Raw genomic sequence first — 25,777 nt, 5'->3', positions numbered from 1 at the left:
AGTTTGAGGGTATATTCGGTATGGTTGTCTGAGTGCATAACGTCTCTCATACACCCGATGCGGTAGTGAAATGATACCTGATGTCATGCACAGTGTCTTCTTGTCCTTCATCCAATATGTCAGAGGTGAGGGGTTGGGTTCTATAAATGACGTACACGTATGCTTCTCTACAAGCTAATGATACTGGAAGGTGAAATGGCAAAAGGGACCCTGTGCATGGGGCAGAACACCTGCAGGAATGCGTCCTCCAACTACAGACACACAAGCGCTTTGGGAAAATGACTATGCGCAATACACAGCAAAGGTTCATGGGGAAGGAGGACATAAATGGGGCCTTTAATGACTACTGCATCAACTTATACAAAAGCAGGGGTCCAGTAGATGCTGAGGATGTGACAGAGGTATTAGGGCAGGCCTTTCTACCAAAGCGGAGTGTAGCAGCTGCAAATGCTATGGAGGAACCAGTGATGGAGGGGGAGATTAGAACAGCGATGGACTCTCTTGGGAACAGGAAAACACCAGGGGAGGGGAGTATAGCGTCCTAGCAGAATTCCACAAAATGTATTTGACTATACCAGTTCGCAAGCTAAAACGGCTCTTTGATTTCGCCTTTCAGAAGTGATACCTTCCGATGTCCATGAGGTAGGAAACAATAGTTTTGCTACTGAGCCAAGGAAGGGCCTGCGACACTGCGAGTCATATCGTCCATTCACATTGGTAAATTTAGATATGAAAATAATGGCCAAGATGATATCCAATAGGCTAGGTTCATTAAGACCAATGCGGTTTTGTGTGGGGGAGGAACATGGCCATGAGTCTACTGAGACTCAAATCTTTTATAGAAAGGTTATGGGACATGGAGGAGGAATTACAGTGGTTTCTCTGGATGCAGTCAAAGCATTTGACTCAGTAGAATGGGACTGGCTCCTTCAGGTATTAACAAATTATGGGTTGGGTCCAAACATCATGAAATGGATCTGATTATTATACAGTGATCACTGGCAAGGGTGAAAACTGGCAGAGAAGTTTCCTCCCGATGGCAGCTAGAGAGGGGTACACAACAAGGTTATCTTCTGGCCCCCATCTTGTTCGCCCCTGACATTGAAACACCAGGCGAATATTTTCAAATCACAATTTAAACATGCAGGCATAATGGCAGATGGCCAATCACACGTGATCTCTGTCCAGATTTGCAATAAACATGGAACAATCAGAAGTCTTTCCATTGGGAACTCTTAGAAGGAAACTAGTGAAGTACCTACCAGAGGTGGGAATGCAGTGGGAAACTGATTCCTTCGGGTATTTAGGCATGCAGGTTCATCACACTGTGCTGGCTACATTCTAATATAACGTAGGCAGGTCATTGGCGGATTTGGAGGACCGTATAGGGTGGTTCTGGAAGAGGCTCCTCTGTCCCTAATGGGTAGGATAGCGATATGTAAAATGATCATTCCGCCCATGCTGATGTACCTGTTTGCCAACACCCCATACGTGTTTAGGCCTCACTTCTTTAAAGCACTTGAAAGCAAAATATTGGAATTCCTGTGTGCTGGGGGATGTTGTAGGGTTGCACTGAAGACGTTATGTAGGAAGCACCGAGATGGAAGATTTTGAGCAATATTCTTTAGCATTCCAGCTGCAACATGCAACCATATGGGACGTTGGGGATGCTGGAAATTATAGATTACTTATGGGGAAAACCCAAAGATACTACACAGGGATGGAAATGCTTTGGAAGCCGGGATGATTTGAGGCATCCTGTTTAACTTGACAGGTATGGAAAAGAACAGCGTAAAATTAAAAATAGGCGAAAGCTACAGTCACGGCATACCCCTGAGAGCGGATGCCAAGATAGCAGAGATAATAGTGGTAATTGGAGATGCCAGATGCTCTTAGGCAGGATGTTGAACGATGGGGGCTCTATTTGAAGGTGGAAGTTTACTACCCTTCAAAAAGTGGGCTCTGAAATTTCAGAAGCCCGAGCGGCAATTTCTGAATGTCGCAAGATTGGCCAAGACTCTAGGGACCAAATGGAATTCCATACCAGAGGAGCCCCCAACCACTGCAATACCTTGTGCTATACTAACCATAGACACGGAAAGACGTGCAATATCAAGTTTGTACACAACACCACAGGACAGTGACACCCTACCCCACCTGAAGGTGAATGAGATGTGGGAAAGACACATGGCAGACACTATAGAAGAAAAATCATGGTCTAAAATGTGTTCACGGATTAGTGAGGTGTCCAGAAACTCCTTTTTAAAGTTAATATAATTCAACATATTACACTGCGTCTACATGACCCCCCAGGAATTACACATGACAAATTCGGACAACACACACAGATGTCCAAGGTGCGGAGGAGACTCAGCTGGGTTTTGGCACATGGTCTGAGAATGCCCAATAATAGGAGACTTCTGGCGCAAAGTGATTCTCAAAGTAAATGACCTAGATGGGAGACCACACTACCCAGGGCCTCACCATGTTGGAGAACCCCTGCAGTTATGTGCCAGCCTGCAGTGGGACGCAGAGCACCCTGAGTGCCAAGACAGCCGGGATCCTAGAGTTTTACGCCATTGAAGTGCTTGGAGCATGTTTCAAAAACTGTTGAACCTAAGAAGTGACCTGCTGCTGGAGCAAGACTGCCTCTCTGCCAGCTACAGCGGTTCCCAGGACCTCGCCATGTTTAAGCACCCATGCAGTTTTTGGCCATTTTCCCCCCATGTTTGAGAGCGTGAGAAAAGGTTTCATCCTGTCCATGAGCCTCTGGATTGTGACCCACATCACCCTGAGCCAAGACACCTGGCATCCTAGTGTTTTTCGCCATTGAACTGCTTGGAGTGTTTTTCGAAAAACTGTTCAATGCATTTGAACCAGCAAGACCCTCCGTTGCTGCCTTTTGCTCTTTCCCGATCTTCACACAGTGCCAAGAAGTCTGGTTTAATGCCGCTGAACCATCAAGAAAAGCAAAGAAGGTACTATTGACTGCTAACCCCTTGCTCCATTTTTGGGCCCTAAAGACTGGTTAGGTCACTTTGAACCCTTTTTGCTCACAAGTACGTATCCTATTCAAGAACTTTGTTGCTTTTGCTTGATTTTCACCCCTGATTCATTACCCAGAGTGCTGCATTTACCATCCTTGCTTATTCTGTGTTCTCTCGCTTTAGGGGTGGGTCTTGTGTAGTGATTTTCTAGTTAGTTATTATTGTACATGGTTTGTTTAATTAAATTTATATTAATAAAAGTCCCAATTTGTTTGGGGGCGTGTGGCTTTGGCAAAGTGTTGTTCCTAATACAATTCCAAACAGTTTCACCAATCTGCAACACATTTTGCATAGTTACCTATTAGGACCCTCCGAACATTATTGTCTAAATAACATTTGGACACCCCACCCCTTTCCCCGGATTTCAGCAAAAGTCAAAACATTTCTGGGGCTCTGTGGCCTGGCAAAGCATTGTTCGTTATACAATTCCACACTGTTTCAGACCTCCTGGACATTACTGGCTACAGGAAATTTGGACACCCCACCCCTTTCTCTGGATTTCATGGCCCTTTCACACATGAGACGGTTGCCTGAAATCAGGAAAACATCAATGTGGTCGAAAACCATGTTTCAGGGCCCTAGGATGCACGGTTTCCAAGATATTTGCACTGAGATGCACTACAACAAACTGCTCCATGCCAGGGTGCGGCAACAGGTGGAGAGAGAGCACAGAACGTCCAAGTATGCAGCAATACCCCACCTCTCAATTCCCCCCAATGTCTGCTCCGGTGTATGTCAGCCAGCCACACATGCCCTTTCTCAGTGCAGTCTACTTCAGGGTGCACAGTACATCAAGCGATAAGGGAATAGGAACAGCAACCTACACGATCATTGATTTTCAACAATTGATGAGTGTTATCATGTCCGTCTACAGAACCCGTTCGGAGAACGGGTACTTTTGCTAGTTGTTTATATTTTTCTATAACCCTGTTGCTACTGAACCACCTTCACACCGTTCTTGAGAGCTTAGGCTCGCCTTGGCCCACGCTACAACAAAAGGCGAAAAAGGCCTATCTCTCAACTGTGCCTGTTTTTCCTTCATGATTGTGTTGGCCCTTGGTTTGTAGAAGTGTGAAGGCTGAATGGGCATTTTAGCCTCTGCTCATCCTTGTACTTCTGCAGGACAGAAGTCAATTTGTCACAACCAGGATTTGCTGTCCACTAGAGATGTGTATATTGCTAGTGAACGCTCCCTTCCTCATAGTGCTCTGCAATGCTCCTAACCAGAATGCAAAAGTTGAGCCATGTGCAGTACCAGTTCAGACTCTAGGCTTCTGAGCACTACAGCGGGATAGTTCAAAAGTACCAATTGTACCTGTGGATTCAGTTGAATTCCACATTAACAGCCGCTCATACCTATGATGTGATTCCAATCAGAACATCTTAGCAACATTTCTTGAATATAACCAGATAAGGCCCATTTGTGAGCATTCTGAAGTTTGCTGTATAAATGTGTTGCCTGGTCCTGCTTGCAACGGGTATCTACTGCCTTTATACACCTGTTTGCAAGGTGTAACTTTGAATGCCTGCAACAATTCATGCAAACATTTCATTCACAATCTTTAAAGTAGAGTGTGCAGCACCACGTGCACCATTTGCATCACCATGTGCGACACATGTATGGGACTTTGTGTTCGTTCGATCTTCGTCCAAGAGTCGATTACCTGATGCATGTCCCCAGGATCGTGAACGTGGCAGAGCATTCAATGTGTTGCCTATATATACTTAGATATTTAAAACATCATGACATGCGCACAGAATTAGGCCTTTAGACCAACGGGAGGATGAATAGGAATTGTTTCTTAATTGTGCTTAGTAGGGTATATGTGGACATTTATGTCAGATTGAAAGCAGTCATTCGCTCTGGTCGTGACGTCAAAGTCCACTCTGGCACAGCACACCCCTAGTCAATGTGTCCTACTGTGTTATAAAAATTGAAAGAATGGATCCTGGCTGTTGACCAATTTTAATGGCAGATAAGTCTTTCCGATTTCCTCCTACCACATCTGTGATAGCATCACCCAGGGGGTATATCATTTGTTGCAGTGCATGCACATTAGTCCCCTGCTTTCAGGTCTTGTAAAATGGCATCACTTTCTGCTCTCTTTACGGGCACCTTTGCCTGTGCCCAGCTGTGCATGGAACCCTTGCCCAAATGGAAGTGTGCTGCAGAAGTGGAAGTACTACAGCTTTCTACCCTTTTAACATGCCTGGTGTGTATGGGCTCTAGAAGTGTGGCTGTGCTTGTATTCGCTGTCCAATTACCTACCTAGCATCATGTATCAGTGGCGTGTATCACATCACTAAAGGGTGAGTTCAGGATCATGCCTGGACAAGCTTCCACCCTACAATGTGAAGCCCTTTTACCTGCCCAACCGTAGAGTTGGTAAATGGGGGTAAGAGTGTTACACGGCTAGTTTGCTCTGTGGGTTTGGAAGAAGTTCATGTAATCGACTTCCGTGTTGCACATCTATGAAATAACTGTCAGTTGTTGATGTTTTGAACTTTGACCCCGTTCAATGTTCTCATCCATCTGGCTGTCATTTGCATATGACTAACACATAAATAACATATCACCTGGCCACTGGCAGCATAGATTGATTTTTCAGATAGAATAGGTGGCAGATACGTCCCTTTAGGGCCTCTTCATGGAAGTGCAGTGGGGACAGTTAAAATGATTGAGCCATAATTGTTACACATTTTCTTCAAGGAACAATGTAAAGCATTTGATTGGTACTGCAGGTTTCTCACGGTTCTTTCTAAGTCTGAAAATCAAGGTGGACCATCATGTCAAAGATGGCACTGTGCTTTAGTGGGACCAGCACAACAAGCTTGCCATGGACACTAGAACATATTCTGATCCTTGCTGTGGCAAAAAGTGAAAACTGTCATAAAACAAACAGGAAAAAGTTGCTTCTATCGTAAATGTGTTGCATTAGATCAAACGCAATGCACATTCTCATCTCTGCATGCTTTAACATCAACTGTGATCAGTGGACACAAATGCGAGGTTCAGGGCAGTACAGTGGGTAAGGAAGGATTCCTTGTAAGCAAGCAGAGTTGGGCAGCAGGTGTTATGCCCGCAGCATAGGTGCAGCCACATACCTGCCTTCTGTTGCTGGATCAGCGAGAAGATTCAGGGATGGGCATCAGAGCTAAAGGGATTGAAGGAGGGGATGATGTTTTACAGAGGAAGACCAAAGTGATCAGCTAATGGCAAAGGCCTATTTAATAGTGTTGGTGCTCAGGTATCCTCTGCACAGATGTCAGAGGATACCGGACTTCAGATATTACATGATTTATACTGTTGATATGACTATTGTTTTAGGTCCAGCCCTGACCGCAACTCTGTAGATTCATAATTAATGTCCATTTGTCTCTCAATTTTATCTTCACAGGCCATCCGTTTGACCCACATTTTCTTGTAAACAATGCGGTGGGCAATGTAATTTGCTCGATCATATTTGGAGATCGCTTTGAGTACACTGATAAGAAATTTCAGAGGATGCTGCATCTGTTTGAAGAGAGTTTGAAGAGTGGGGGTGGACTGCTCCCTCAGGTAGGCTGAACACATGGTGAAGGCTTGTACTACAGCCTCTACCTTATTTAGGTTCTGGCTGGGTAGAGTGAATGAGCTCCCCCCCACATTGAACTCTTCTTGCCTTGTGCAGGAGCCCAAAAACTATGACCGCTTTAAGAGCACCAGCCACTCTCCTACCTGGTGCCTAGCCCAGGTGCAGTCTCACCCGCATAACATTCTAACAACCCTTGTATTTTTCAGAAGGGGCTGGGCAATGTTCTGTGGCATTATTATATTGTGTGATGGCGGAACCTGACATTAGATGTTTATATTGGATTTAGCCCATCTCATTGCAGGGGTCCTTTTGCCGTGGGGGTTTTTTATCTGCATTTTTCACATCTTTGCGTTGAGCTTGTTCTTAGCCTGTGATTGCTGTACTAAGGCATATAAAGCTCTATTGGATATATGTGTGATGTAGACCCAACAGAGCACTCAAGCCACAAGCGCAGTTCAACACCTCTTTCTACAAGTAAGAGGGTGACGTTGGATATTTACTTGTAGTGCCTGGGGGTTTCTCATTTAAAACTTATGTATGACTATATATAATACAGGATAAGGATGAATTCACTCAAAAGGGAGAAAGGGCACGCCTAAAGGAGCACCGATCCATTCTGGATGCCCTAATCTAATCTGCAGTCTCGGGGCTATAGTGCCCAGCTCAATACATGAATTCTACTACGATCAAGTACTGCTCTCCCCATCTTTCGGGAGACCCAGTGATTTAATTGCAGAATATTCATCACACCCATTTTTGATTGCAAAATATTAATCGCCATCTACAATTTATAATTTATAAAAAGGAACATCTAGTAAGTGTGGGAAAGGGGCTAATGCCATTTTAGGGTTGGGGTAAATGGGCAGTTATCGTCACACGCTGCGTCCTTAGACTCTTGGCTCACCTGTTTGTTTCTTGAAGTTTTCTTTCTTGTGTTCGCAGGTTTCGCCTTTAAAGAAGTTCGGGTCTTGTACAGGAATGGGCGTGTCTCCTCCGTCGCCAGTATGCAGGCAGGTAACATGTAGATGTGTTACTGGGTGCCTGCCGAGGAAGGATACGATGACAGGAGCGTTCAGTGTTCCAGGAAGGATACCAGGAAAGGCCGGTAGCAAACCAGGAGGGAAAACAACGAGTCCAGGAAGTATAGAAGTAGCTCGCACGGCTCTGCAAAGCGGAGATAGCGAAGAGCGGCACGGAACAACATGCCGGGAAGGAAGGGAAGACTAACTGAAATGGAAGCCAAAGGATTAGGGAAAGCGGGACAAAGGAAAGGAATCAGAGATGCAACTTGCCGGGACGAACAGCACGGACGCGCTTATCGTAGAGACCCGCCGAGGCGGGGGCGTGTCTCTTTTCAAGGAAGTAACAGGCATTACTGGGAGACTAGACCGTGTGTTTCCCCATGGCGTCGGCCATGTTGGATGTACAATGGATGCAATCCTACAGTGTTTGAGGGACCATGTTGTCCAGAGGGGCGGAATCGGTGATTCATGACAGCATGCCCCCTTCTAAACTCCGAACCCCCAGGTTTGCCTGGATGGGTCAGATGGAATCGCTGCATCAGGCGGGTGGCGTTCATGTTGGACACAGGTTCCGATGTCCGTTCACTGGGTGGATAACCCTTCTACTCCACCAGGTATTGAAGACAACCTCTCCTATATCTTGAGTCACATATCCTGGAGACCTCAAATTCGATCTGATTGTTGACGAGAACAGGGGGAGGTAGAAGAGCTGTCCTGGTTGACTGGTGGTATGGTTTCAGTAAGGAAGTATGGAAAACAGGATGAATTCTCTTCCAGGATTCTGGTTGTCGGAGTCGAAAAGCCACAGGGTTGATGATTTCCTTCACTGTGAATGGTCCATAGAAGCGAGGGGATAGCTTGTTGGGTTTTAGGTGTTTGGGTAATAGTCAGGAAGAAAGCCAGACTTTATCACCAATGGCATAGATAGGGCCAGGTCACCGTTTGACGTCTGCATGTTTCTTAACCTCCATCCTGGCCTTTTCTAGATGTCCCTTTACATTCTTGTGTATTGTGACTAATCAAGCTAAGCAGGAATTGACTGAAGGAACTAGGGTAGGGTGAGGCAAGAGTGTGGGCAGAACAGACGGATGGAATCCTTGATTGCAAAAGAAGGGACTTGTCTTGGTTGCAGAGTGTTCGGAGTTGTTGTAGGCAAATTCGGCTACTGGAATCAACACTGACCAGTCGTCCTGGACTTTAGATGCAAAACATCACAAATACTGCTCAAGGGTTTGGTTTACCCTTTTGGTCTGAGGATGGCATCTCGATGATAAGGCACATTGAATACCCAACAGCTGGTATAGGTGCTTCCAGAAACTGGAGACATATTGGGGTCCACAATCAGAGATGATTTTGGAAGGAAGGCCATGTAGCCGAAAGATGTGGGTCACGAAAATCCCTGCCATTTCTTGTGCCGAAGGCAGCTTGAACAGAGGATTAAAATGGGCCATGTGGGAAAACAGGTCAATGCTAACCATAATGGTGGTATGACCTTTGGAAGGGGGGAGATCCATGATAAAATCTGTGGCTATCACCTCCCAGGGTCGGGATGGCTGATTAGGGTGGTGGAGTAACCCTGCTGGTTTCCTGTTATTGGACTTGTTCTGATTGCAAACTGCACATGCCTGTATGTAAGATCGTACATCATCGATCATCCTAGGCCACCAAAAATGTCTCTGAAGGGTTTGAAGAGTAGCCTTAATAGCACGATGCCCAGAATGAAATGTGTCATGACAAAGGTTCATTATCTTGGTTCTTGTGATCTGAGTAGGAACAACCAATTTCTTGTCCTTGAAGAGGTAGCCATCCTTGGCAAACAGGGACCATTGATTGGTTTTGGAGCATTCATTCCAGAGGTCCGAAGTCAGGGTCCCAGCCCGTATGTTGTCCAATAGAGTGTTAGCCTGGGCTATGAACACTGTGTCTGGAAACATCTTGGGAAAAGTACATGCTTCTTCTGGCATATAATCTGGTCATCTGGATAGTGCATCAGCAATCATATTGGATGTCCTGGGTACGTGCTGAATGCGGAACTGGTTTTGGGCGAAGAAAAGGCCCAACGGGCTTGACGGCTATTTCTACATTCCATCGATTGTAGGACCTGCAGATTCCGATGATCAGTCCGTACCAGTACTGAGTATTTGGAACCCAAGAGGAGATGGCGCCATTCCATAAAGGCTTTTCGAATGGCGAGCAGTTCTTTTTCCAAGACTGAATAGTGTGTCTCACTAGGGTTCAACATCCGAGACAAATAGGTAGTGGGGTGTTCTTGATTATCCCCGGATTCTTGCTTTAACACTGCCCCGATTGCATACTATGAGGCATCTGTTTCCACCAGGAAGGGCTTTGTTATGTCTGGTTGAGCCAGGATGGGACCTTGAGTGAACTTGTGTTTTAACTCCCGAAAGGCAGCTTCTTGAACTGTTGACCAATGAAAGGGAGTGTCTTTCTTGAGTAAAGAAACAATAGGTTGCACAATAGATGAGAATGTCGGAATGAACTTCCTATAGAAGTTAGCAAGTCCCAGAAATGACTGGACTTGTTTAACTGAGTTAGGAGCAGGCCAGGAAAGAATGGCTTCAACCTTGGCTGGATCCATTGCCACACCTTGGGGACTTAGCACGAATTCCAGATAACAGACGGTAGACACATGAAAGATGCATTTCTCGGGTTTGGCCAGCAGATTATGGTCTTGTAAATGTTGCAAAACCAGGATAACATGTTCCTGATGTAAGACCGGGTTGTTGGAGTAAATCAATATGTCATCCAAATAGACAATCACAAAAAGGAATAACATGTCTGAGAAGACTCGGTCCATAAAGCCGCTGGAGTGGAATACCGCTGGGGCATTAGCGAGAACAAATGGCATGACTAGATATTCAAAATGTCCAAAAGGCGTTCTGTAGGCCGTCCCCCATTCATCACCCTCCTTAATACGGATCAAATGGTAAGCACCCCGTAAGTCCAGCTTGGTGAAGATCACAGCACCACGTAAGGCTTCCAGAATGTCTGAATGAGTGGTAAAGGATAACGGTCCTTGAGGGTACACTGATAGAGACCTCGGTAATCCAGGCATTGTCAGAGCTCATTAGTGTCCTTTTTGGGCACGAAGAATAGAGAGGCTCCAGCAGGGGACTTGGAAGGACGAATGGTTCCGTTGGTTAGATTGGTATCCAAGTATTCTCGTAAGGCTATTTTCTCAGGTTCAAAAAGGATGAACATCCTTCCGAAGGGAATGACTGCATCATCTTCGGTGTCGATAGCACAATCCTCAGGTTGGTGAGGAGGTAGGGACTGGACAGTGGCCGTTGAAAACACGTCTGAGAATTGATGGTAAATTTCAGGTACCTTAGTGATGTTGGAAACCGTGATAAGTTGCTGTTCTGGGATTCTGTTGTCTGTGAATATGATGTGTAGACTTTTCCGGGAAAGACAATGTGAAAGGCAAAACTCAGATCCCAGGAATAAAGGTCTGCTGCCTTGACATTAAAAATAGCGAACATACAAAAATTAAACATTGGAGATGAAAATATCCTCAGTAACAATACATGGAACCCTTTAGAGTGCATGTGAAGCCCAGATATGCTCACCCTCTTGGACTAAAGATACATTGTGACTACCAGTCCCAGATCCTCTAGACTCGGGTCACCCTCCTTAGCTAATGATGACATAAACACACTCTTACCAGCAAGTATTTCTTCTCCCTTTCTTAAGGTTTTTGCCAGGGTCTGATATTTTCATGCAGCAGCTGCAGGTTGTTTCTCTGTGCCAATGCCTTTCCTGATCAGTCCCTGGCTAATACCAGGGACCCAGATGTAGGATACTGGGATTCAATATGGGGCTGGGGCTCTGGCTCTTCCCTTTTGGCTCTGTCTCTCTCCCTCTTTGCTCCTTCCTGGCCACTAGTCCAGTATGTGTCACTTCCTGCAGCACACTCTGGCTTTTATAGTACACCTCCCCTATCTTGTTCCGTGATTACCTCTGCCCTTGCTCTGTGTAGGCTTTTTCATGTGGTTCTTCCCCTTAGGTGCATCGGCTGGGTGAGCGGTTTTCCTTCCCTTTCATGATTTTGCTTTAAATATTTTCTTCTTGGTGGCTGTTGAGTGTTTGAAATCCCTGATCTGCCATTTTTAGGCCTGTTCGGCCTCACAGAGCTCTGCCTGCATCTGTGAGTGTACCACACGCTGTCCCTGAATCCTGTCCTTTAGGGTTCTTTCTCACAGATGGGAAAGTGGGAATGAACAGGCATTGTGCCAATCGGGTAATAACATCTTTGTCTAACATTTTGCTTAAATCAATGGCCTAGGTGCCCTGAGGGACTGTTGGATTTGGGTAATTATTTGTGTGGGACCCAAATCGACCTTTCCCTTCTACTCGTAATACCATGGATGAATGGAAGGGGTTGTAAACTATCTACCTCTGAACTCAAGAGGCATGGCTACCTGGGACATAAGTGAGATCTCTGGGGAATTCCCTGTATACCATCTTCAGCCAGCTCTTCATAGAGCTGTTTGGCGTCCCTGGTCCCCAGAGCCTCCCAGAAAGAGGTCAGTTAATATGACTTCATCACAGAACTCTCCCCTTTGTTTCCAGCCCCAATGTTGTAACGATGTGGGCTTAAACAGTCAACATTAAACTGCATCTCCCCTCCTCCATGTTCAACTGTAAAGGCATTGGGTTAAAGACTTAGGCTCCACTGCTTACCTGGACATTGCTATCCTTAAATAATCATTGACAAGGCAACATTTTCACATATATCAGATACTATTTGTGGGAGTCTGTTGCTCACTTGATGGCTGAGCGCACAAGCTAAATAATCATATATTTTATTTCCTGTGGAAGGAATATTGTTCTATTATACAGCATTGTTGTGAAAGACCTTGCCTCTCCTGGGCAAGGACCATCCCCAAGCTGATTTGTCAAGCGTGTTTGAAGGATGAACAGCCTTAAGTATGGCATTATGTGCAGTGGAAGGTTACAAAGAGAATCATTTAAGGATTAAACTGTCTGTAATTTTTTGGGTTACATTTCAATTCAGATGGTTGATTATTCCCAGTTTCTCTGTGGGGGTCTGTAGCAATAATAAGGTAATGAATCTACAGTAATATACTAATAAAACTGAAGTATTTTTTGTCATGGAACAAGTTGTTTATTGTTCAACTTTTACTTTCTATTCCTGAAGCCACACCACTTCGTCTTCTGACCAGCACACCAAACTCCCACACAGGATCCTCAATATTTCACTGCTGTCTAGTCAGGATGTCTGTGAGTGGCCTGGTGTATAGATTGAGAAGTCCCAGAGTGAGAGTTGATACTTGAAGCACCCCACATGGGAAGGTGATGGTTTTAGAGACTAACTGACCCCATATAACCTGAGATGATTCATTGTCTAGCAGAGCTGGAATCGACTTCAAGGCAGTCCCCATGATGCATTTGTGTGATTCCAGTCTTGCTAGCATGGTAGCATGAGCCACTGTGGTACAGACTGCAGAGAGGTCGGTGAGAACTATTCCCAGGGATTGATTGTGAAGAAGTTGCATCGCTATGTCTTCCATGGTTTCCAGGATAGTTGCGTCTGTGCTTCTGCCTGGTCTGAAAACTGATAGTTTGTCATGGTAGAGTGCATTATTGTTGGTGGAAATCTGTCAATTGTTAGGGGACAGCCCTTTTCAATAAAGTTTGCTTGAAAAGGTAAGGTCAAGATTTGTCTGGAGTTGGCGAGAATGGTGGGGTCTATGTTCTATTTTTTCAGGAGTGTGTTATGATGGCTTCCTTCATCTTGTAGGGAAGGATCTCTGATATGAGACACAGGCTGGGATGCATGGACAGGTCCATTAGGTGTTTACCAAATGTGCCCATCGATGATTTCATGAGGTGTTCCAAGCACAGATATGCTTGGACCTTGGATGGCTTGAACAGGGTTCAGCAGATTACTACATGTGTCGGCAAAGGCTAAGACACATGTCTAGAGTTGCACACATCCAAAACAGCATGTAAATCAGGGTGAAAAATGTCAAGTTGCAAGCTACTAGGCATTACCCCATTACCCCATTCAGAGTGCACGAGGATTACCTATTGGTAACAACAGGTTTTTGGATGGACATGATAGGTTATGATAGGTTCTTTATAATGTGCTTAATACCCAGAGGTTTCTAAGCGTGAACCCGGGGATCGAACCTGTGGTGCTCCGTGTCGTCTTTCTTCCAAGGTGAGCACACGTAGCCCCTGAGCTATCCTCCCGATGATTTATATAATAGGACTCAAGGGAGAGGATCACATCATTGTGCACCAGAAATTAACTGGAAATATTTAAAAACAATATAGCCAATATAGGTGTAGTGATGAAAAATTGAGTTGCGCAAATCCATTTTGTTTTCTCATTTTAGATTAGTTTACCATTGAAAGAGGGAGCACACTATATAAAACTATACAGATTAAAATGTCGTTTGCAAAAATTGATTTGATCACACTAAATCGTGCAGAGGTCGTAGGCTTCAATGAAGACGAGGCATGCAGAATATTAGGTCTGATTAAATCCACAAGTGAAGATTTGTTATCAAAAGACAACCAGAAGAATTAATTAAACAGCTTGAACTTTTAATTTGAAGAGAAATCAATTACAAATTACATGCCTACCATGGAGCACAAAGAATACCACGAGGACTAAGGGTATTATTGGAGCCCACATTGTGCAAAGAAAATCCAGCATTTGTTAAAAAGTGGTGACATACTTAACAAATGTTCACTGGTCCTTATTCTACTTCACATTGACGAACTTGCACAACATCTTAACTAACAAGAGCACGAAATACAGATAATCAAAAATAATCTGACGGAAACTTTCAAGACGAAATTAAAAAGATCTTGGATGATACCAGTACAACATTGGATCATTATAAAAAAAAGTATTAGAATCCAAAAAAATCAGGACATTCCAAAGGGACACAGTAGATTATAAACTTGACATAGTTACCAATCTCCAAATTTAAATAGGCAATTACCTAGAAAAAGAAGGGGCAGTGACTCATACTATTTCATCAGACATTTCAAGTGGGGAATTGGAACAAAGCAAATCACAAGTTAAAAGAACAGTGGGACAACTCGCAGGAGGGGTTAATGATCAGTCAGAGGAAGGAGGGACTTGTCCCCTGTAAACATCAAATAGACCGATATCTTTTTTAGAAAGAAACCCACCAAAACAGGGAAGAAGAAAAATCCCCACAGGAAACTAACTCAAAGAAGAGTTAGTCATCAACATAACAACAGTCGAGCTCACTACATTTCAGAAGACAATACTACAGAAGGGTTTATCCTTTGTACCACAACATCCAAGCATGCTGATACAAGACTAAATCGACTTCTTTAAGTTGATGAGGAAGCTGAAGCTTCTGGGTCTTCTTTAAAACCATGAAAGAAACGGCCGAACTAGAACCACATACATTTTTAGAGATTAAACCAAAGAGTTACTTTACTCCCTAGGTGCAAAGCCCTATCTTGACAACATTTGAAAAATGGGTCCTTGAGGATCTAAGTAAAATAAAGTTCAAGCAAAGTAAACATATGAACTTCACTAACAGGGAAAGACAAGCACTGAAGGGTCTTCTGGACAACCAAGAGATCATATTCAAACCTGCATACATAGGCAGGGTAGGGTGTTAGCCCTTATCTACTTTTCACCCTGGACATTGCATCACTACACACAAACATCAGACACCCAGCTGGGATGGAAGCAATGGAATGTCTTCTACTTTCCACGGACACATGCAAGGCAGAAAATGGATTCCTCATGACTTTACTGAAACTAGTATTGATGAACAATTTCTTTAAATTTGAAGATCGATGCTTCAGATCTCAGGAACAAGCATGGGGGCAGCGATGGCATCCAGCTACGTGAATGCCTGCATGCTTTATATAGAGCCTGAGTTTGTCTTGAAGAAAGAAAGATGGCAAAGGAACCTGGGATTTTACACCAGGTATATAGATGATATATTTGCCATTTGGAAAGGCCCAGTAGAAGAGTTAGAGAACTTTTATACAATGATGAACAACATGCATCCTCTCATAAAGTTTACCTCCAATCACAGCTTTAGTAATGTCCATTTCTTGGATGTAGAAGTATATGCAAAGAACAATATGCTCAACACTAAGATCTTCACTAAAAGCACCAATAGGAACAGTCTACTCCTATCTACTCCTAGCTACAAGTTTCCATCCAAAACTAACACTAGAAAGTGTCCAGATCAGCCAGTTTATGAGGTACAGACGTAACATCACTTCTGCTGAAGAATATAAAATCCAGGGAAAACATCTGAAAGAAAAATGTATTCAACGGAAATATGATCCGGAAATAATAGAAACTGTATCCAATAAGGTGGAACACATTTATTATCACATACTCAGTTCAAAGCTGAAAAATAAAGGAATAATCACATGGAACTAGAAAATGATTAAATTGGATAGTACCCTTGAGAGATTTGTTTTCCATCCGTACCAGCATTTGCCTACAAAAAAGGTATGGCATTAAGGAACATTTTGGTAATAGCCAAATGTATAGAGCATCAGAACAAGGCAAAATTCAAACGGACACAGCCGTGTCACAATTGCCAGCACTGTGGCAGCATTCTAAAGGGTAAGTCCATAAGCCATCCCTAAACAGGTAAAAAAAATCCCCCTGAAACATTCTAGCACTTGTGACTCAGTAAACGTGGTTTATGGCCTTAAATGCCCATGTGGCTTTCATTGTGTAGGTATGACAACATGTAAGGCCAAAATCCATTGGACTGAGCACAAGTCAAACATTCAAACAAGGATTCTGAAGTCCCCAGTAGCCAGTCTTTTTCTAGAGGCAAAAGCACAGTATTGCACAAATACAATTTGTGATTCTAACGAGAGTAGTGATGTCAAAAAGAGGTGGTGATATGCAAAGGAGATTACTACAGTGGGAGATGAATTGGATAGAACATCTAGAATCTTTGAAACCACAAAACATGAACATAGAGTGGGATCTATCATGCTTCCTGTAGGCTACTAACTTCTGCACGTACCAGAGATTTGGGAGGCAATAACAACAGAATACATGTCATTTGTATTTCAATAGAATGTAATAATTGTATGTTGTTTTAATGGAGTGAAATCATAGTAAGTTTCATTTTTAGGGGTAATTACCCCATTTAGAGTGAACAAGGATTACCTGTGGTAACAATGGGCTATTGGGTGGATAAGTTGTAAACTACTAGCTAGCCATAAAAAGTCACTCGCCACCTAAATTCAATACATTCAGCTAAAAGTCAATTATCAGTAGCCACTGGCTACTTCTCTCTTTGTTCTCCTCTGCTCAAAACCATGTACACTCTCTTCCTATCCCTATCATCTCTTTCCCACCTCTTCTCGCTCACCTACTCTCTTTATTCACAAAACCTCTAACTTTCATCACACTTCCTCTTCTCATATCTACCCGCAGCACCTCTCTACTTTGCAGACTCTGCATTAGTATGCTTCTACATCTCACTCTTTCTATTGCTCTTTGGAATGCCGAATCTGTATGTAACAAAACTTCCTTTTCCTCCGACTTCCTTCTTTCCCATTTACCCACTCTTGACCTCATTACCCTTATAGAAACCTGCATTTTTCCCTCAGACTATGCAACACATGCTGCCCTTCATGACTCTGCCTATACCTTCACCCACTCTCCCCGCCCAACTGGTAGGAGTGGTGGTGTAGGACTGTTTGCATCTTCCAAACTTCCTATCTCTCCTTCACCCCTATCTGCCGCTAGTTCTCCCTCTTTCGAATATACTATTTCCACAATCACTGCTCCCTATGGCATTCATATTGTATCTCTCTATCAGCCAGCTGGTCAATTTATTGACTACCGCTGCCAACTAATTGACTCCCTTCCTCCCCATCATCAACTCATTGTCACTGGTGACTTTAACCTGCCCTCCCTCTCTACCCCTCTGTCCAATGACTTTAGCTCTCTTCTCCATCACCACTGGTTCTTTGTCCACTCTCTGCCCACCCATTCAAATGGTAACTCCCTTGACCTTCTTCTCATCTCCTGTCAGCAGTCGAGTTCCCACTTGGTCTCTTCGGCGCAAATGGAAACAAACTGCGGTTTGTCCTGATGTACGGAATCCAAGATGGTACAGTGCATGGTTGTTAGCACTCTAGTCGATTCCAACATGCTTCTCGGATGTTTTCTGCAGTACGTGTTCTCTTGGATCAGATATAGCCAGTGGAGACAGTAAGCTTGGCACGTTGCTTCTTCTTTGAGGCACTCATGCTGTTTTCTTTCCTGTTTCTCTCCTGCTCCTGTTCGTCCTGGCTCTTAACTCTCTTCGCAGCTTTCCCTCCTTTTACACAATGTCGTTGTGCTGTAAAGAAGACACTTTAAAGGGAAGAAGTAATGTTTCAGCTTCATCCGGACAAGGCCGTCGCTGTTCTTGGGTAAACGCACATGTGTATACTCCCTTTTTCTGCAAGCTGCCTATGACATTGGGACAATGGGGACTGTCGTTGCTGTGGGTGTGGGTGGCAGGAAGGGGCGTTGATAATTTTCTCCTCTACTGTGCGTATTTAGCCACAGTGAAATGGTTGCTGGTAGTTGCAGACACACTGTAGCACACCACTTTTAGCCATTCCACCATTGCGAAAATTGAAATACACCCAATTTCTTCTAGAAATGGTTTCAAGAGACACTCTTTTACCCGAGCCTATCCAGGCCTGTCACATGCATTTGTGACATACTGCTCAAGAACATTGAGAGGCCCCCGGCAGTGTTTGTGTACCATGTGGGGTCCGACTGATTGTATAGGAAACTAAGTGATAGCATTTGAAAGTCGCTAATGCACTTTGGACAGACCCCCACCAGTGTTTGTGTATATTTTGAGGTCTGAGTGACTGTGTAGGAAAGTCAATGATGTGTTGTTTGAGCCACTATGCACGTTTCACAAACCCCCAATACTGTATCTGTTCCTTGTGAAGTCACATTACCTGTGTAGGAAACTGAGTGATATAATATGTTTTTATTATTTTTTAGGGATACTTGGCTCTTGGTTACATTGATACAATCTTATAGCGACCTTATACACAATCCAATGCTTTAACGAATGCGAACACACAAGAATACAATCAATGTACAAAAAAAAGGAAATTTAAAGCATAACCTGTCCTAACAACGAAACTCCTGCTCACGGCCACAAAGGAAAGAAGTATCTCCTTCTTCCTCTCCATCACACAAACATTGGATTATGGAACCCATTCCATTCAACCAGTACAAAAATAATTGGCAAATGTTTGGTGAAATTATCAGACAAACTGCCAAATCATAAAAAGGATAAATGAACAAATTAGTACTTCTCACCTCCTGAAGATGCAAACTTTGTGGTGAAACGCGTGTAGAGGACTTTTTCTTGAATAAATTAAGATTCTTTTCCGGGAATGATTTTGATGTAGATGTGTCATAAAGTTTAATTACAAAATGTCCCAAATTGACATAGTTCTGCTTGTTTGCCAGTAGTTGGTGTGGAAGTCAAATGTAGCTCCTGCTAACTGTTGAGTCTTAAACTAGGTAGGCCCTTCTCTGCTACTGGTAGCATCTACATTGCTCCCAGCTCTCCTGATTTTGGAACCCTGTATTGTATGTTTGCTCATATTTTGTCCCCAATTTTCTGATGCTTACTAATTTTAATGTAACATTACGGTTTGTAACACCAAGTACACTTGTGTTTGTTAAAAGGTGTAGGCTTTGTTAGGCCTGTACAAAACAAAATCTGTTTAATGTCAAGGTACTGTTACTGCATTTACCTACTAAGTACACTATTATCAATTTCTTTACCTGGTCGTCTTTACTGACTGACATGTTGTTTGTTTTACTAAGACCCATTAAAATGGTTCATTCGTACAGAAGTAGTGCATGTGTTGTGATTTCATATTATTGTTCACTAGGTTTCATCCAGTTCTAAAAATCGAAAGTGAATGGTGAATTACATTGTTGTTATTGATATGTTTCAAGAGGAAATTGTTTTCTGCTGAGGAAGAAACTGGTGACACTATGTACACGCCGCTCATTTGGTACGTCTCTTTATCATGATGGTTCAGATGATATGGGATTGGGCACACCAGGCACTCTGCTCCTGTGATCTCTTGAAGGCCATATGCTAACTGAGGTAATTGCCTGTGATGTCATAAGGACAAAGTTAATGTGAAATTATTTCAAGTGATGTTATGTCCTGTTATTTCATTGGGTGAATTTGATGTGGCATCACTTCCCGTTATGTCATCAATATGGTAGGTACAATTTTTGAAACGTTAACCTCCCTACACATTTTTTGGGCACAGACCTACTTCTGTCTTGGTAGTTCTTCCAATGATGTTTGATAGTTTTTTGCCACCATAACTATAACAATCCCTTGTGAAGGCTTCCCATGAAAACTAAATGCACATGTGATGTCGCAGTGATGTCATGAATGAGATTTGTGATGGCATCTGTGATGTCATGGGTGTTAGTCCTTGCAGTGCACACTGGTGGGGCGAGATATGGTTGCTTAGCCTACCATACCTTGCAGATTTTTTTTTTTTTCTGATTTTACCTGTAACCATAACCTCCCTGTAACAACGTTTGTCCATTGAATTGCATAGGTTTTAGCTAGTGCAACTTAACCATCACGTTCTTTTAACGTTTTTTGCCAGTGTATATGTATGTATGTGTGTATATATAATATATATATATATATACATATATATATATATATGTATATATAGCACTCTGGTTTCAGTCAGCTGCTCCATGATGCCGAACAAGTGCATGATAGTATGAGCTTAGTTATAGAGCAAGTCATTTTATAGGAGGAGCGAGTGGAACTGCCTAAGTCGGGGAGAGATTTGATCAATGATGCTTTCAATAGCATGTTTTGTTTACATGCTGCCGGGTACATTCTTGTTTTTCCACTTTTGTGCTGCATTACAATGTGGTTAAGTAGACTTCTAATCCTTAACACTGAACTAAAGTAGTATTTTTCACAGGCACTAACTCCGATTGGTAGCTCACGCCTTACAAATTTATTTCTGGCAATTTATGCTTAAGGTAGGTTTTCAACAGGAGGCGCAGCTCCTAGGCAGTATAAGGGTTCTGACAGTGAGCACATAGTCCAGATAGCAAGCAGGTGGTGGACCACAGCAAATGTTGTAGTCATGCAAGATGCCTGGTCAGTATTGCTGGTCCAATGGGCATTTCAGCTGGCTTGACAGTGCCATGGCAATGATGGAGGCCGTTCCCAGAGAAAAGGGGTCACTGGACCCTCCCAAACTGGCCCTACTGTACCTTGTCCAGTGGCCCTCGCACCTGAAATAGAACAAGGTGACCACAGGCTAGGCCCAATTTCAACTTCAGGGGGCATTGCAAGGACTTTGCCAGTGTCTGTCCTGCTGTCCTGTACTGGGGGCTAGCTGGTCAATGGACCCTTTAGGTTCTGAAGGTCGTGCCCTAGGCCAAGTGGCCATTGGTCCAACTGCCATATCTCTTAACACCCTCTATCAAGGGGAACAACCCCATTCAAATACCCCAATGTATCCCCGGAATGAAATTAATGATCACCAGGGGACATAAACTTCACTCAAAAAATTATCATTATCGAGCTTGGTTCTCCTTTTATCACCGAATCGGTGGAAACGAAAGTGGGGAGAACATACACTTTTATAAGGGAACAAGGAGACCTAATTCTGAGATAAACAAATTGATCGAGGTACAGAAGACTGGCATAAATCAACCACAAATCAATTACGTGAAACAGCTATCAATTTTCTATCTGCTTGGAGGGGCTAGGGAAAAGTAAACAAATATCACGCTACCAACCCTGGTTTTTGAGAGTTTTCCTTGAAGGCCACCGCGTTTGGATCTATTTTGGCATTTTTGAGAGTGGTGTGTGGTGCTGGGGTCTTCACTACCGGTCCGCTTTAAGTTGTCAGTCTCCATCCTCCGATCCTATTTGTCGAAGCCCTGGGATTGATTCAGCTTCCAGGCTTGATAAAGGCTGATGCTGTTGGCTTTTAAAGATGAAGCATAGGCAGAATGGATATCCTCATTGGAAGGGATAATTGTTTTCCTTTCGCCAAGTACATTTCTTTTCTCTTGCCGATTGTTGAGAGGGACTAATATTGAAAGAATTCGGTCGAGCTGATCTGACAGAAAAGAAGCCTTCACCTTTGAATTTGGACAAAATTCTTTTTATCAATAAAATACACTGTAAATATACATGTAGGCAGATTCCTGGTCTCTTGCCACTTGGTTCAAGTATTGACAGACAAGAGTCCAGTTTCCACAGTACTACTGGCAGATGGGCATTGAGTTTATATCTCGCTGCTGCTTCCAATGTAACAATCCAATCCCACCCTCTTAATTTTTTCTTCATCCTGGTGTTTTGTTTTTTTTTAGCAGCAGGCTCCGATCTCGTCTAGTCGTGAGGATATCTTCAAATGCCAGTTTGTCAACATCAAGTTTTTCACTGTGAGGATTTCCTTTTTCAGACTTTCTAGGATTTTAGGACATGGTTGAAGACATTTTTTTCTGTAAAGGGACATGGCGTTCCATTCCACATTTAGTATCAGGGAAGTCAAGCCCAGTTCACGACGCACTATTGGGATTGGTGTTGAAGAAGGGAGGCACAGCACCTTCCTCCAAAAGATTCCCTCTAACTGTAACCAAATATTTGTTGTGATGTTCGGCAAACCCTCCGTGCCATATGTTAGGGCGGGTACCACCTAGACTCTGTAAAACCGAACTACCGGTAGTATTGAGAAACAGCCATATTTTCGATTTACTGCGCAGGCCTGGGTAGCCAGGTTTTTTGCTTTTGCTCGCAGTTGTATCATACGTGCCTCCGTGTTGCTGTTACTGAGCCATACACCTAGGTATTTGAAAGATGGAACTTGGTCAATGCGCTCACCATTTAAGAACCATATTTCGAAGGGATTGTGTCCTCCAACGCATTCCACTTCTTTGACAGTAATGACCACAGCTGTGCTGCTCGGAAAACATTTTCGGCGTAGGCGTCCTGCGTCGATGATGTTGAAACGCTGTCCCTCGACGGCCTCCGTCGATGGTCGATGTCACCGAATGTTATATCTAGGACGCACAACGCCCGTAGCCTCAGTTCAGTTTTTTCGCTTCAGAATCTCGACGCGCCTCGGTTCTTCTACTTGAATCATGATGTCTTCGTCTTCTTCTACCCCGAAGTCGGGCTTCAAAAAGTGTCGGGACTGCGGTTCCAAAATGTCCATCACAGACCCACACGACATTTGCCTCTCGTGCCTCGGTGAAAGCCACGCCACCGGTGACTGCGATGACTGCCAGTCCCTGACATCGAAGGCCTTGCGAGAGCAGAAAAAGTTGTCGGTAGGTAGGGTTTCTAAAACCTGTAAGTCGAAATCTGCTGGTCTTTCGACCGACGATTTGAGGTGCGACTCTCCGCGTCGGCGTAAGTCCCAGGGGGTCTCGGTCTCGAAGTGGGTCTCGCCATTCCTCTGCCTCTTCTAGGCATTCACGGAAGCGCCGTCACCGGTCGCCTTCCCCGTCCTCATCGGAGGACTCCGCCAGTCGGCGGGTCACTTGTCCCACTAAACATTTGTTACCAGCCGAATGGGAGGCATTCCGCCAGCAGATGATGGCGATTTTCGAATCGCAAGGCCCCGTTCCGTCCGCGCCTTTGAGAGAAGCTGGATGCCTTCGAGCTCCGGCGGTCGGCGCGATCAGCGGGAGCCGTCGAGGTCGCGATCGGACAAGGTTGATCGCCATAGCCGTGCCAGGTCAATGCCCCGGTCCTCGTTGCCGTTGAGACCGTCGGAGCCTGTGAGGCCTTCCAAGAAGGCATTGACGTCGTCGGCGCCATGTCCGTCGAGGGACCCTCTCGAGGCTCTGGCTTCGAAGAAGTCGTCGACGCCATTGGCACCGTGGCCGTCGAACGAAACGCGGCTCTAGCCTCAAAGCTGTTGAAGAAGTTGTCTTCACCTCGGTCGACGTCGACACCGATTGCATCAGCGCCCTCGATGCCTTTTGACGAGAATTTACCGGAGGTGCCTCGGAGGGCTGTGGAAGCTCAGAGAAAGGCTCTCAGCAAGTCTGTGAGGCCTGTTTTTGAGCCCTACTCTGTTCCTCCTCCGAGGGTGGATTTGTTCCAACCCTTGGAGTATTTTTCAGCGGTGGAGCAAGGGTCTGATGAAGAGAGGGTTGTGCCTCCTGAGGTTCCTGATGACCTGTTGTCTGGTCATCGCCAAATGGAAGACCTTTGTCAATCCTTACATGACGCCGGTGGTCTTGATACCCCTCTGGAGGTTGAGTTTGGCAGGCCGGAGCCTGGTACGCATGCTGATTCCTCGTATAGGCGTCTCATGTCAAGGGTGACTGAGTACTTGGGGTGGTCTGTTCCAACTGTTGATTTTCTTCAGGATGATCTGACAGACATCCTGTACCAAGGTCTCCCATCTGACCCGGTGTTGCCATTTCATATGGCGTTGCAAAGAAGGGTGGCGGCGGCTTGCACTGCTCCGGAGAGTCTACCGCAGTGAATAAGTCGCTTCCGAAAAATACTGCCCAGCCAGTGGTGACCCCTGCTACTTGTCCACGCACCCTACTGCGTGGACAAGTTTGGTGGTGCAGGCGGCTACGGCGCCAGCGAAGCAGGCTGCGTACCCTACCATCCCTCCTGATAGGGATGACAAGCGCTTTGATGGTTGGGCGAAGAAGGTATTTTCTTCTAGGGGTATAGCTTTAAAGGCAGCCAACTCCTTTTGTGCCATGGCAAGATTCACTCACACTCTATGGAATTGTGCATCTTTTGCAGCTGAGCATATTCCTGAACGGGATGGTTTTCTAGCCCTCGTGCAAGATGGCAAGGATGGCATGTGTGAATCCGTTCAGTCGGGTCTGGACATGGCAGACTGTATCAGCCGGTCCATGGTGGCGAGCACCCTGATACGCAGGTTTGCGTAGTTGCGGAAGTCGGGCTTTGCTCCTGATGTGAAATCCCGGCTTCTCAACATGCCCTTTGATGGTGTCCATCTTTTTGGCAGCAAGGCTGACGAGAGCTTTGAGAGGTTGCAGACCTCCAAAGCTGCAGCAAAGTCTTTGAGCGCTGCAGTATGTCAACTTCCGCCTTTTCATCCTAGGGGACAGCAATTGAGGGGAGGTTCCTTTCAGTACTACTCTTCCTTTGGTAGATCGAGAGGAGCTGCCAGTCAAAGGGGCCACCGTAGGAGTACCAGAGGTGGAAAGCAAGGTATTCGAGGTGCCAAAGCCGCTCGGGCAGTTGCCTCTTTGCCCTCAGACACTGCCGCACCCGCATCCGCTCAGCCATGAGGCCATGTCCCATGGTTCGCCGTTTGGGGGCAGACTGGCGCAGCATCTTGGAGAATGGCATGCCATTACTTCAGATGTGTGGGTTCTGGAGAACATAACCCACGGGTACTGTCTCCCTTTTTGGCAGAGGCCTCACGACAATCCACCGGGGAAGCTCTCTTTGAAGCATCCGGATCTGCTCCTTGCCCAGGAAATCCTATCCCTGCTAGAGAAAGGTGCCATAGAACTGTTGCCTGTAGCGGAGAGGAACAAGGGATGGTATTCCCCTTATTTTTTGATCCCGAAAAAAGACGGGGGGATTGTGACCCATCATGGACTTGCGTGGGCTGAACAGGCTCCTCAGGAAGGACAAGTTCAAGATGGTAACTCTTTCTCAAGTCCTCCAGGCCCTTCAACTGCAAGGTTGGTTGGTGCCTCTAGATCTCAAGGATGCTTACTTTCATGTACCGATTCATCCAAAGCAAAGGAAGTACCTGAGGTTTGCGGTTGGCGAATCGCATTTTCAGTTTTGGGTCCTGCCGTTCGGATTGACCTTTGCCCCGAGGGTCTTCACCAAGCTGATGGTGGTGGTGGCAGCGTATCTCAGGAAAGGGGGGTATTCACGTCTACCCCTACCTGGATGATTGGTTGATCAGGGCACGTTCCCCCGAGCAATCACTGGATCATCTGTCCGTCACCTGTCACTCCCTTCACAAGCTGGGCTTCTCCCTCAATTTAAAGAAGTCCCATGTGACACCTACCCAGCGGCTCCAGTACATCGGAGCAGTACTCGACACATCCCTG

The 25,777-nt window shown here is 44.9% G+C and overlaps 1 protein-coding gene across 1 annotated transcript in view; it reads left to right on the top strand.

Moving 5' to 3' along the window:
- The window catches only part of LOC138581413 (cytochrome P450 2D15-like), a 731,414-nt gene that overhangs the window by 145,746 nt on the left and 559,891 nt on the right, over positions 1-25,777 (top strand). The window contains exon 4 of the mRNA XM_069652728.1: positions 6,446-6,606. Within this exon, the coding sequence (XP_069508829.1) occupies positions 6,446-6,606 (161 nt within the window). The remainder of the gene's footprint in view (positions 1-6,445; positions 6,607-25,777) is intronic.

This window comes from Ambystoma mexicanum, chromosome 3p (genome assembly GCF_040938575.1).
Source record: "Ambystoma mexicanum isolate Mex_15411 chromosome 3p, UKY_AmexF1_1, whole genome shotgun sequence".
In the NCBI taxonomy this organism is placed as follows: domain Eukaryota; kingdom Metazoa; phylum Chordata; class Amphibia; order Caudata; family Ambystomatidae; genus Ambystoma; species Ambystoma mexicanum.
Note: the sequence above shows the minus strand (reverse complement) of the source record. Positions and strands in the feature narration are given on the sequence as shown.